The 13714-nt window shown below is 51.5% G+C and overlaps 1 protein-coding gene across 11 annotated transcripts in view; it reads right to left on the reverse strand.

Moving 5' to 3' along the window:
- Positions 1 to 1642: 1642 nt before the first annotated feature.
- The window catches only part of Git2 (GIT ArfGAP 2), a 45492-nt gene continuing 33420 nt past the window's right edge, over positions 1643 to 13714 (reverse strand). For 6 of the 11 annotated variants that reach the window (XM_029477205.1, XM_021163987.2, XM_021163983.2 and 3 more), the window contains 6 exons: positions 13346 to 13594; positions 11675 to 11764; positions 8281 to 8363; positions 7615 to 7803; positions 5222 to 5285; positions 1643 to 4634 (listed from right to left, as the gene is read on the reverse strand). In XM_029477205.1, the coding sequence (XP_029333065.1) occupies positions 4422 to 4634; positions 5222 to 5285; positions 7615 to 7803; positions 8281 to 8363; positions 11675 to 11764; positions 13346 to 13594 (888 nt within the window). In that variant the 3' untranslated portion in view covers positions 1643 to 4421. The remainder of the gene's footprint in view (positions 4635 to 5221; positions 5286 to 7614; positions 7804 to 8280; positions 8364 to 11674; positions 11765 to 13345; positions 13595 to 13714) is intronic. The other 5 variants (XM_029477206.1, XM_021163988.2, XM_021163985.2 and 2 more) reach the window with 1 other exon arrangement.

The raw sequence follows: 13714 nt of genomic DNA on the forward strand, positions 1-13714 counted from the left end.
GGGATCAAACTCAGGTTATCAGGCTGCGAGGCAAGCGCCTTTACTGGCTAAGGTATCTCCCCGGTACTCCCAAGAAGTCACCCACCTAAGGAACAGAGCAATGCCTGACACAGCCAACTGCAGCTAGAATTACGATGGCTGACCAAGAGCTGGGGAAGTGTGGTGCATGGACTTCACAAGAGTCTGCCTGCAGCAGCACAATGCCTTCTGGCATGGTGTAGACCTGCAGTGGCGGCCGCGGCGGCGGTGGTGGCAACAGCTCTAGAGCACACATCATGCAGTCAGATCAGGGTGTGCGTGGGATAGGCTCAGCAGCTCTGCAGGCGGTCTTGGGAACCTGGCTCAGGAGCACTCTGAGCTGTTGGCTCCAACCTGAGGGTTGTGGGCCCTCCCTCCTGGCAAGCTGGGCCACACAGGGTATATGCTAACACTCCATCTTGCTTAGACTTCATTTGGAGAAGCCCAGGAATGGTCCTTTTGTCTCCTCCTCCTTTCATCTGAAGTACCAAGTCACTTCTCAAAACATGCTGGTGGGGCTAAGGTTGGCCCCACTGTGGGCCTAGTTTTATCACCCGACTGCCTGTTGGGAAGGAGGGCACATGCACGGGGCCAGCTTGGGCCGACCTAAAAATGACTGGGGTAAGCTTACCGGGTTAGATGGATACATGGGCGAAGAGCTGGGCATGGTGGCACATGCTTGTAATCCCAGTTAGTATTCAGGAAGCAGAGGCAGGGGAATGACAGCTCAAGGTGCACCTAAGCTACATGAGACCCTGCCTCAAATACAAAACAAACAGGCTACAGAGAACATAGGAAGGAGAAGACTGAGCCGAGACCATGTCTCCTTAAACCATGCCTCCTTACAGATCAGCCACGTGGGAGTTTGCCCCCATTGTTGCAGAAAGTATTTAATCTTGGTCTGAGGTTTCTACCCTGACTTTGTTTAGGTTCCTGGATGAAAGACACAAACAACCCTCATATTCACCATAAGCCTTAAACAGGATGAAAGTCAGGCCATTGTCTACCCCCTCTATGCTGTTAGAATCTATTTCCTACCGACAACCCCAAGTTATTACTATATTTCATCTGGGCTGCTATTTTTGTTTGTATGTTTGTTTTCAAGACAGGGTTTCTCTGTGTAGCCCTGGCTGTCCTGGAACTCACTCTGTAGATCAGGCTGGCCTCGAACTCAGAAATCCGCCTGCCTCTGCCTCTCAAGTGCTGGGGTCAAAGGCATGCGCCACCACTGCCCATGGCTATCTGGGCTCCTCTTAACTCCAATTGGCCAGCCCACGGAGCCATTTTTCTTTCCTCCTAACCCATGGCTGCTCTCATTCCCCCTCCTGCTGCCTTCTTTTCCTCATGATCCTCCTCCAATCCCAAGCCCTTGAAACCCAAACTCCACCTATGTCTCTTCTGCCCAGTTATTGGCATCTTTATTTTCCAGTCAGAGTTAACTTGGGGACAGGGTCACCTAATGTCTTCAGTGGGGACTCTCTTGTCTCTGGGACAACCAGGCTTTGGGAGCCTGCACTTAGCATTACAATAGATAACAAAAGACCAAATCTCAACCCCCCCCCCACCCACCCAGCCTACCTAGTCTGGAAATATCCACCAGCTAGAGGGGCACATGACCACACACTTAAAGAGACGATTTATTGCATAACCAGTGGGGCACAGATTCCAGAAGGACTTTACAGTAACTTCAGGATGCTGACTGAGAAGCCACCAGAGGAGGAGGAGCGAGGGGGCTTAACACCAGGTATGCAATGCATCTTCTTTTCTCTATGCAGCACTTTGCTTTGTAAGAGCGTGGGTGATAGCCAGCTAGGACAAGGAAGGAAAGGAAACTGCACTGCGAGTCCACGGAAGCCGTGGAGGATGAAAAACGTGGCTTTCAGGATGCATTCCATGATGGAGGTCACTGCGGTCAGGGCAGAGCCCCTGCGCTGTGCCATTAAGAGTCCCGAGTACACGCAACACTGGACTTTGTCTTTGGCAAGTAAAGACCGTGGTGCTGAGGCCACGGTGCCTTCCGGGAACAGAGCTTGAGGCAGGGCCTGCTCCATTAATTGTGTTTTCATCCTCTCCATCTTAGAAAGTGGGGTACACAGGCAGGAAGGCAGAATCCCAGAGAGGGGAGAGAGCAGCCAGATTGGATGCAGAGCTCACTCCTGCGAGGCGATGAGACCCACATGCAAAAAACCCAAAAATGGCCAGGGTGAGTTTTGAGACAAAACACATTTGCCTACAGGAACAGTGTGCTCTAACCCCAGGTCTCAGGGGGGACCGTGTGGGGCCCCTCCTGCTGTCTCCTCAGGCCTCCACGCAGGGCCTTCAGCCTGAGGACATGGGACTGACTCTGGTGTTCTTGAGAGCATCTGGAAACACTGTACTGGCCCCATGTTCTTTGATTTCTCAAGGACAGCGTCCTTCTTCATGACTTAACGGGAGGACACCACTCCACCTCTAACAGTTCTTTTCCCGGAAGCCTCCAACAGAGGCCTGCTCTCCCTGGGGATGGTGGGAACCAGCTCAGGCTGGAACCAGCTCCAGGGAGCCTGCCAGGAAGAGTAGTCGTCCTCGGAGCACGCAGAAAAGCTTGTCAGAGAGGATGCCTGAGCTCGCAGTGGCTGGCCCCTTTCTAAAAGGCCCTGCTGGACATCCTCCAGCACTTAGGGTTGTATGTATCCAAGAGTGGGCAGGCCTCTGGAGCGCTGAGCTTTTCCTCCGAGCTGTGAGCCTCACGTTGAGGTGATGCTGTCTCCAGGACGCGTTGGCCGTGCTGTAAGAGGGACCATGAGGCAGGCTCAGCACACTGAGGTCACCTCACTTTGGTCGTTCTAAGGGAGACTGATGCTGCCTTCCGGGGCTGGCTGACAGGTTCACTCATGTGCAGGTTACAGACCCCAGCAGAGGCTGAGATGGGCAGCCTGTTCAGTGGGCATGTCTGGATTGACTGTCCACATTTTTGATTAGAAAAATGTCATGAAGCCAGGCAGTGGTGGCGCACACCTTTAATCCCAGCACTTGGGAGGTAGAGGCAGGTGAATTTCTGAGTTCGAGGCCAGCCTGGTCTACAAAGTGAGTTCCAGGACTGCCAGGGCTACACAGAGAAACCCTGTCTCGAAAAACCAAAAAAAAAAAAAAAAGAAAAAAAAGAAAAGAAAAATGTCATGACAGAACTCAAACTTCTGGTTCCTTGAAAAACCAAAGCACTGGCAGCCACAGGCTACTTTACAGCTGCATGAGGGTTATGAGTGGGAGAAGCTGCTGTTCTCACAGGCTGGGTGGGGTCCCTTGGCTGTCTGTGCACCTGGCTGGCGACATAGCCACTGCCTGCTCCCTCAGGTCAGGGCCAGAGCTCCACCCAGGCAGAAGTGATGCAGTGAAGCCACAACAGTCAAACATTCCAAACGACAAAGTGCCTTCAGCACATCGAGCACCAGTGCTGTGGTGGCCTGGGTGTCAACCTCTGCCCTTGGGGAGCTGTGGGGGAGCTGCCACCAGCTAGGGCACACGGGGAACTCTTCGTGCAGCGCCACAGGATTTCTAATCATGAACTGCCCCTGAGGGGATGGGGACACTGAGGCCCTGCGTCTTACCTGGGAAGACATCCTTCCAGAGGAGCCGTGCGGAGGATGTCAGCAGCACGGCCTGTGAAACTGACTCAGGGTTCTGAGTGAACTGTCTGGCTTGGGGGGAAGCAGGCCCCGGCAGTGGGCAGTGCTCCTGCTCTGAATGGAACCGACTGGAAGCTGATGTAAAGGGTGGGTTTGTAACTACTTTCTTGGACATTATGGAGACATCAGCATGATGGTAAAATCTTTATAGATAGAAAATCAAGATAAAAACATTAAATAAGACAACACTTAACATGATACAAGAGTTAGAAATGGATCCGCTCCTTGTCACTCCCAAGAGATGCACTCTCTCTAGGAAGTGGGAAGCTCTGCTCCCCGTGCACACGGAGAGACCCCAAACCCCGAGACCCCACAGGATGGAAGGGAAATTTCCTGACTGACTGCACGATGCTTGGAAGGAACGGATGCTGCTGCTGGGGGTTTTGTTTTTAAATCCAACTTTCTTATCTCTTAAGAAAATGTTTTACTAAAAATATCAATTATAGCTTTAGGCATGGGTAGAGATTGTAAAGGAGAGGAAAGTTATAACACACACGGAGAAATGACTTTTGAACACATGGGGTCATGACCTAAGCACTTGGTGACAATCTGACAGGACAGAACTAAGTTGCAAATAGGCACAAATAAGGCAAGGGTTAAATTACAGTCAAAAATCTGTTAGAAAACATGCAAAAAATAATACTGAGTTTTCTTTTAAAAAGTCTGAAATCATTAAATGTTTTGTAAAAATCTGAAGAGTTCGTGTGTAGTCTACAGGCAGGCGGACAGTGCCCGAGCTCAGCTGCTGTTCTCTTTGGTGGTGATTGTGACCAGCTGTTTGGCGGCCTTGGCGATGTCATAGGCACACTGGATGACCTGCTGTGTGACCAGCTGCACATCTGTGGGTAAGCTGGAGTCTCCTGGGAGAGCCTTTCTGCACTCCGACTGGAGCCGGTAGGCACTGGACGTGAGTAGGCGGAGGGAAGTCCTTACTGTGTCAGACTTGGGTTTCTGAAATGAAAGCAGAGCCGTCTGCTGGGGGCTGCAGGGTGGGGAGCCAGCAACACGGAGTAAGCCCGTTCCCAAGAGCAACCTGAGCTGCCCCAGAAAGTCTGACTGCTTTCAGCTGGGTATTTTATTGTTTTGTTTTGAGACAGGGTTTCTCTGTGTAGCCCTGGCTATCCTGGAACTGGCTCTGTAGATCAGGTGAGCCTCTTGCCTCGGCTTCCCAAGGCATGCCCCATCACCACCCATCTAGTTGGGCATTTTAAACATTATCAGCTTTGCAACTTGTGGCCTACGAAGAGAAGTTTAGGTGCTATATCCTAAACTCCATTGCGTTGCCTTGCAGCACCTGACCTAAATATTGATGCCTTATTAAACCGATGTTCATGCACGGTAAAAACATCTCAAAGCCCCGTGAGACGGCATACTTGAAAACAACGTGGAACAGGAACGTGAGAAGAAGGTTAGGGGCTGAAGCTCTGCGGTGCTGTGCTTGCCCGGTGTGCACGGGCTCTGGGCTCCTCCCTAGATGACACAGGGCCAGGAAGCAGCGCCTAGCAGCTCATTTGAAGATAAACAGGAAGAGAACTTACTTTGGGGAACAGGGCTGCCATCTCGGTTACAGCAACGTGTATCCTCTCTGAGCAGGGAATATAGCTGTAAGATATCGGAGAGGCTGTTAAAACGCAGCTCAAACACTTGAGAGGTAGAGTCCTCAGAGGCTGGACAGGCCCCACCTCTACTTGGTTAATGAAGGGGTGGAGGCTGTCCCTGCCCTATGTGCACGCTGGACGGCAGGCTCCCCATCCTGTCACGAACACACATTCACCCCGAGACAAACAGTCCTAGGCCTGAAATCTGTAGTCTGTGACTGGGGCGACAGGTGAGAGAGCCACGGCTCTTGTACGCCTGGTGCCTGCCATCAGATGTCTAGAATGAGGAGCAAGGGTCCATGTCACGGTCCATAAAGGTGACAACTGAAGGGCTGAGGACACTTCCTTAAATCCCAGTTGGCACCTATATGCCACTGTCCTGCTGCTGGTCACTGAGCCCCCCCCCCCCAGTTCTGTTCCCACAGACAATCTGATCTCAGCAGCAAGGAGGCGACCTCTCACCTCTGTCTCTTTCCACGGGCATGGTGGCTGCCGTGTGCTGAGAGAGGGCTTTGCAAGGACTCTTACCTTCAGCACTGACAGAGCAGCAGATGGCTGACTCACTGTAGCCTACTGTGCAGGTTTGAAGCCTGAGGACTGACTGTGTGCTAGAGGACACAAACCAACAGGCCCCAGGGCCAGTTCCTAAGGCAACACTGCCACCGAGCCATGGTTCCTTGTGCAGGACTGACCAATGCCTGGGAGGGCCATGGGCACAGGGAGAGCAAAGCACTTCGGGGGCACTTTCTGCAAGGAAACACAGCCAAGGCTGTGGCAGGTTTGGCCTGGCAAAGCTGTTCCTAACTGTCACAGACCCAAAGCCTCAAGTAACAGTCTTTCATTCTTTCCCTGTTTTTTTTAGATTATAAAATTAACTTCTGATGAAATCCATTAAAAGCCATCTTTATTTGTAATTTTATATTACTCTGGCATGTGTGTGTGTGTGTGTGTGTGTGTGTGTGTGTGTGTGTTGGTGAGATGACAGACACGTGACCCTGGCAAGTGAGGCTGCAGGATCGATGAGGGGCAGTGAGGGGACTTCCTGGACTCCGTTAGCTGGAACCCAGATGGAGGTGCAGGTGCGCCTTGGCAAGCCTTCACCTCAGCAACCGTGAGTGACATGACACAGACACGTGTGATACCGAGGCAGAGGGGTCAGGCTGCCCCAGCTCAGCATGCGTCCCAGTGGAGGTACAGAACCCATGACATTAATAGAGTGAGTTCTCTAGGCCGGCTGGCTCCAGCTTCAGGAGCATAAGCCCATGGTTCTAGGATCACTGCTTTCTCCTGGCCTTCAAAGCAAAGGCGATCAAATCATAAAAGGTGCTGACAGGGGGGCTGGAGAGATGGCTCAGTGGGTAAGAGCACCCGACTGCTCTTCTGAAGGTCCAGAGTTCAAATCCCAGCAACCACATGGTGGCTCACAACCTGCCATAATGACATCTGGCGCCCTCTTCTGGAGTGTCTGAAGACAGCTACAGTGTATTTATATATAATAAATAAATATTTAAAAAAAAAAAAAGGTGCTGACAGGATTTCTAAATAAAAAGTCTTCCCAAATCAAAGCAAATGCCATATTGTAATCTTTGAAGGCAGAAATGGCCACAGGGCACCCATTTATATTTCTGACACCATCAGAGAGTGATCAGTGAAGTGCAGCTTGTAGCCCAGCAGTGTTTCTAACTGTGTAAGGAGTCAAGCACAGAGCCCCGTCAGATGGGAGCCCTCGAGGCGTGGCTCTTGTTTAAGACTTCTTTACTGAGCTCAGGCTGTGCTGTGCACGGTAGAGGCTGTGGGCACTCTGCTCTGTACAGGAAGGTACAGTCACCTTATACCACGTTAACATGCTCAACTCTATGTGCACAAGGGAGCAGACAGCTCTCAGGTAGCTCCACTCAGGACAGCTCTGCAAACTTTGGCTCAGGGAATCTTGGAGCAGCATTGGCTAGAAGACAGACCTGCTTGCTAGTTGTGAGGTGGCTTCTCTCCTGCCCCTGGTACACTGCAGTTTTGTTTCTAGATATATTTACTTTCAGATTACTTTATTTATTTATTTACTTATATTTATTTATTTATTATACATAAGTACCCTGTAGCTGTCTTCAGACACTCCAGAATAGGGCGTCAAATCCCATTACAGATGGTTGTGAGTCACCATGTCATTGCTGGGAATTGAACTCAGGACCTCTGGAAGAGCAGTCAGTGCTCTTAACCACTGAGCCATCTCTCCAGCCCGCAAATTACTTTGTAACATGATGAAAGCAGTACAGGACCACACTAATATGATGCTTAGGTTTGGGTACCCCCTCCCAGAGCGCAGCGGCGGCCCATACCTGTCATGCTTGTTCTCCTGGGCTGCTCGCAGGAGCTCCTGGATGTTTTTGGTGATCTGCTCGGTCTTCCGGATGACGTCTTCTGTGCTGGGGAGGGCAGGGCTGGGGACCGAGTGGGGCTCTGCTGTGTCTGGCAATAAGCCATCACCTTGCCAGAGCATGCTCCGCTGCCGTCCCTTCCGGGTTGACCTGCAGACAGGTAAGAGCTGCATGTTGATGGCATGATAAGCATGCATCGGAGGTTCCTGCGTCTGTGACTCACACCACTGGCACTCAAGCAGGCTGTGTCTGTGGTCTGCTTTCTCCTGTTCAGTGGGAGGCTCATGGGCTCTGCTTATCACCCGGCACCTACAGCCATCCTAGGAGCTTTCCCCTTTCTCCTGGGTGGGAGGTTAGTGCTGCTGTGGACAGGGTGAAGGAGGCGGAGGGGATGGCTGACAGAGGGGCATAGCTACACACAGCCATCCCTGCAGGCAGTATCTTGGGAGACCAAGGTGGACTGTGGCTCACGTTCGTGTGGCACAGTGGATCCTGCATGTCAGCACAAGGGCAAACAGCCCGAAGGTTGCAGTGTGAGCAACAGAAGACATAGTTTATGAGCATAGACACAGGGCTGGGGGTGCTGAGGCCTGCCGTGTCCCCGCTCCCTCTGCCTCACACACGTACCCCGTGTCGTCTGGCTCAGGGTCACAGGCAGTGTTGTCATAGTCACTCTCCGGGGTGCTGTTCTGCTTCTCCAGTCTGGAGGCCTAGAAGGAGAAGGGGCCCCATTAGTGTTGAGCATCCTTCCGCCTGCCAGGCTCTGTCACCTTCATACCCAGGGCACATGTGGTACAGGAACCAGCCCTTTACTGGAAATCTAGTAAAGAGGAGTGAGTAGTAGGTCCAAAAGTGCCTTTTCGACTTCTGCGCCATGTCTTCTTAATTCACTAACGAGTCCTAAACAGACCCCGGTGCCGCCCACAGTCTGACAGCCACACGTGCACACACACATGCACACCCGTGCCGTGCAGTCAGTAACAAACACACTTATCTGAACACACACTTCAGAGCTGGACTTAGCAGGCTCTAATTGCCTGGTTTCACAGCAGAAGAGAACAGGACCAGAATAAGCTAGCTGCCCACCTTCAGGCACAGTCTGCGGGAGGAGAGGACAGGAGCCCTCTGCGGCTCCCTCCATTACTACATGCTTGGGAAGCCTGCACCGACCGCTCCTGCTAAAACCTGACCCAAGGGAGGGTTTTCATGAGCTCTCAAGGAAGCCAGCCCCCTTGCTGCCTGTGAGTCCCCATGCTGCTGCCTGTGAACCACATGGATTAGCCCTGGAAGAGCCTTAGTTCCAAACCACTTTACTCGTTTTCCAAAATATTGACCTCTGAAAATACAGAGATTAGGTCTAACTGTGGAGGTTACAAATGAGCTTTATCAGGACTGGCAGCAGCACTAGAGGTGGGGCCTGTCAGTGTGAGGGGGTGGGCACGGATGGCATCCTCTGGAGGAGCCTGGTCTGGAGCGTGGGAAGAAACCTCTCTCGTTGTTCATCTCAAGGTGTGACAACCCCTCACCTGGATGGCAGCATAAGCCGATGAGCAATCTAAACTGATTACTGATTAGCTATTTCCAGCCGTGTAGCCTGCAGTCAAGCCATGGTTATTAAAGTACACGGCTAGGTGGTTTAACTGATGCAGGGAAAGGTGGTGAAGGCTGCGACTGTAGAGGCTTTGCTAAGTCACATGAGATGTGCAGCCTTATTCAGAAAAATGGCTGCTAGAGGAAGTTGGTGGGGCAGTCTGCACGAGGCCTGGGGTTCAGCCGGCTGAGGAGTGGCGTCTTGAGACCTGCTCCACTTTGCTCCCCCTCCCTCCTCCCGAGGCCCTCACATTTTCCCCTGGACATCCTCTTTCCCACTCTATGGACGATACTGAGCAGACCCTTTCCACACACTGCACTTCACCCAGCAGGTGGTAAGTGCTGGCTAGCCGCTTTATGAGGCTATCAAGTGAAGTTCGTAACTTCCTGCTCTGTGGCTAAGTCAGCGGGTAACTGACACTAGAGAGAGGGGACACGGTATTCGTGCAGGGGCAGAGAGCAGGGTCTGGTGGTCCTGAGTTCCGAAATCTGTCCCCCTAAGACCTTTTCTACCTGTAAAGGAATGTCTGACTAATCTTTACTTAAAAAAAAAATGATTTCAGACATACACGCCCACACACACACACAAACTGAATTTTAATTATGTTGGACAGTTCATTCATTGAAACTGCTCCAGTGGGGAGAGAAATCTAGAAGACAGTGCTAACACCCTCCATAGCTTACATTTTGGGTTTTGAGACAGTGTTTGTCTTAAATTAGCAATCTTTTGCGTCCTGGAATCCTGTATCTCTCTAAGGGACGCTGCTGCCTCCCCTGATGTCACGGTGACAGTTGGAGATGGAATACATTACCCAGAGTGATCAGAAGTGCCAGGGTCTGTTTGAGGATCTCAGAAGAGTGACACACCTCCACTAACCGCGTTCAGGAAACGCTCCTCAAGTACAGCGCACAAGTACTGACGGACTAAGTCCTCCTCCGTCAAAGTGCACAGCACTTCAATGAGCCGGCATTTAAGTTTATGGAAGTTACAGTGAGCATGCAGAGCCAGGAGTGTTAAAGCTGTTAACACGAGCGTTACCTTGTAGCTGCTCTTACTTCTCTGCACAGACAAACCCCAGAAACCTAAGCCAGGACAGAGCTGCCAGGAGGAGCTCAGAGGACCCTGGATGACGTCACTGCTCACTGTGCACAGAATCACTTCAGTGACTGGTCCCTTTCAAAGCTACCACACCACAAATCAAAAAAACTACAAAATTTTATGGTAAGACCAACCTACCTGACTCTCAACATCATTATTATCAAAATGGGGGATTTCCTTATTTCTATGCTCTTCCGTAACCACCATTTGGAACAAAGACTACAGTGCACTTCTAGGGCTGCTCAGAACACCAGAAGTGCCAAGCTTCAAGAAGTCCTCTGACTTCACAAAGGCTGTAAGGAAACTCAGAGTGACCTGGTCAGCCAGTGGCCCCGGCAGTGCACAGGGTCCTCTTCCCCACACGGGGGTTTGCTGGGAAAGGTGGTGTCTTGTTTGCAGTTCCCTGCCTTTTTTCACCCTTGCTACAGACAGACCGAGCTAGGAGCCAAAGGGCAGGCCTCTAACACTCAGGCTTGCCCCAGTCTCCCACAAGAGGAAATCAGCATGCTCTCTGTGCACATGAAAACAGTTTTCTTCTTACACAATGTCCCTTTGGGAACAGGGACCATGTCACTTAAATCTTTTGCACCCTTTAGCTGCCTTTTTTTTTTTTTTTTTTGGTTTTTTGAGACAGGGTTTCTCTTCATAGCTCTGGCTGTCCTGGAGCTCACTTTGTAGACCAGGCTGGCCTCGAACTCAGAAATCCGCCTGCCTCTGCCTCCCGAGTGCTGGGATTAAAGGCGTGCGCCACCACGCCCGGCTCTTAGCTGCCTTTCTTAAAAGTGGGTGTTAGGGAGGCCACCGGCGTGAGTCACACACCAGCAGAAGGGTCCGGCCTACCATTCCAAGTGGACAGCTTTAAGCCTGTAGCCACCTCTCCTCTGCATGACAGTACCAACTGAGGTGGGGCTTGTCAGAGATGATGGTGCTAACAAAAAGTAAGTCAGCAGTTAGAAGAAAAAAGCTATGATACTTTTGCGCTAACCCAAATATACTTTTAATTTCATAACTGTAGCTCAAAAACCCTGGGTGGACTGCCCTGTTCTATGTGACCAGTAGCTAGCTCAAGCTCCGTTTGCTTAACACGACAGTGCTCGGAAGATGTGCTCTAGGTGATCTGTGAGGCGGTTAGACAGGTGAGAGAGGCAGCGTGGAAGGCACACAGCGTGGAGGCGCAGAGGCCGGCTGTGCACGGCTGCATGTGCCTGCTGCTATGAGAACCCAGGAGCAAAGCTGCTTCATGCAGGATGAGGGCAGTTAGGAAGGGGCGGGGGCACAAAGCCAAGGGGTGCTGGCCCTCCTCCAGGGCAGACCAGTCAGAGTGTACTTAACCCTTCGGGCGCTTTCGTCCCTGGACCAGGAAAGTGTGGAGGGGAAGGAGGGCAGAGACGAAGAGGAGGCCACAAGTGCACTCCTCCCAATCTGGAAGTGGAGAGAGAAACAAACATAAAACAAACACGTCCCACCTCCCACCGCACAGCTCCCACGTGTCCCTCAGCTCGGTGACAGCTGTGGCAATGATCCCTAATTAGGCAAGTGGCCTGCTGGAAACCACTCTGCACTGAAGAGGCCACTTGTGCTTACGGAAGAGATCCTACCGCCATCGCAGCTACACTTGGCACTCACTGTTAGCGCCTATAGTGCCGCTTGCTCTGGGTTGGGAGGGACAGGACCACACAGCGCTATGGACGACTCTGAACAGATGTGCACATCACCCTGGTCCTCAGGTCAGACTGGGCGGCACAGCCACAGCCTCACACCCACTTCCTCTAGGATCAAGTGCACTGTGTAAGCTACCAAGGTGAGGTTGCCTAAGTTTTGTTCTCAGCTCTATGAAAATGAGGCTCCTTTCACTGAGAACATCAGGTCAGTGACCGGTCTTCAAGCATTAAACCCACATAAAGAGAAGCTGAGACAATGGATTCCTGGATACATACGGTACTGCAGTCTTACACTGCTAAAGTCTCGAATGTATTAGATCTTACCATCTGCTTCACATTACCCTAAGAAGCTTATTGAAGCACTCTATGTACTTTGAAGAAATAATTTTGACATTCCAAAGGATGAATACCACACTCTGAAGGAAGAACTACGTAAGGCAGTTTATGTCTGGAGCACTCTGTGGAAACCGGTATCTTCACAATAGATCGATCCAAATGACAGAATAGTTTAATGTTTGAAAACTTGGCACCCCAACGCGTGCACCACTGTGGTCGGCGAGAGCCTGCCACAGAGCAGACACTGTGGGCAGATGGACATTTTCAATTATTTACATATTTCCTTCTTTTTCCTTTTTTTTGGAGATAAGATCTTATGTGGTCCAGGCAATCCTCCTGCTTCAGCTTCCTGAGTGTGCTGATATAATGGCTGCTTACACTGCATCTTTATGAGATGTCCAAGTCATGCTACCAGCCTAGGTGAGGTCAGTAACCAGGCTGCCGAAGCCCAGACTCTCTCAACTCCATGTATCCAGTCACAGGGGAGTTCCAGCTTATAAGGAGGGCATGCCTCTGTCTACTCTGTTGTTTTTAAAAAGATCATTTTACGTATGAGTGTTCTGCCTGCTTGTCTGTGTGCCATGTGCATGCGGAGCCCTGGGAGGCCAGAGGAAACATCAAATCCCCTAAAGCAAGAGTTAAGTTGGTTGGGAGTGGGCTATGTGCCACCTGGGTGTCCTCGGCGACAGCAGCCAGTGTGGTTACCACTGGGCCATGTCTCCAGCCCCAGCTTCTGCCTATGATGAAGACAGACACTTCTGCCAGTGACCTTTACAACTGGCTTCTGTTTGTGGAGCTCAGGAAGGAAGCTCTACACAACACATGCCAACAGAGGCTGCCTGGGAATGACATCATGGAAACAGAGGAACTGAAGGGGAGGGGCTGAGCGAGAGCCAGAACGCCCAACTTTAGCCAAACCCCTTCAGTCCTCAAGCCTGGCGTGACCAGGAGGGAACACACAGTCAGACTGCACAGCAGAAATGGGACACACAGCAGTGCTACTCACATGTGTGGGGAAGGGTTGAAGTCTCGTCCGGCTCTCCTCAGGGTGGCTGGCTTCTCCCATTGGGAGGTATGGCTTCTGGCCTGATCCAGTCTCATACATGGACATGGGTCTACTGCCCCGGGCAGATGGACGGCGCTTTAGGGACGAGTGGCTTGCAGTGTCCTTGTGGTCAGAGCCAGTCTGCACCTGACAGGCACTGGCTGTGGCCTGTCTCCTGAGGCTTGAGTTCTCACTCTGGAGAGTTTGAAGCTGAAAGAAATGTTTGGCAGTGGGTCTGTGTTTTTGCACACCAGACAAACAAAGCAAAGTCAAGTACACCAACGTAACACGACCTTGTGAGGACATAAAGCTAGTAGGGCTGCAAGGCGA

This window comes from Mus caroli, chromosome 5 (assembly GCF_900094665.2).
Source record: "Mus caroli chromosome 5, CAROLI_EIJ_v1.1, whole genome shotgun sequence".
NCBI classification, from domain to species: Eukaryota; Metazoa; Chordata; class Mammalia; order Rodentia; family Muridae; genus Mus; species Mus caroli.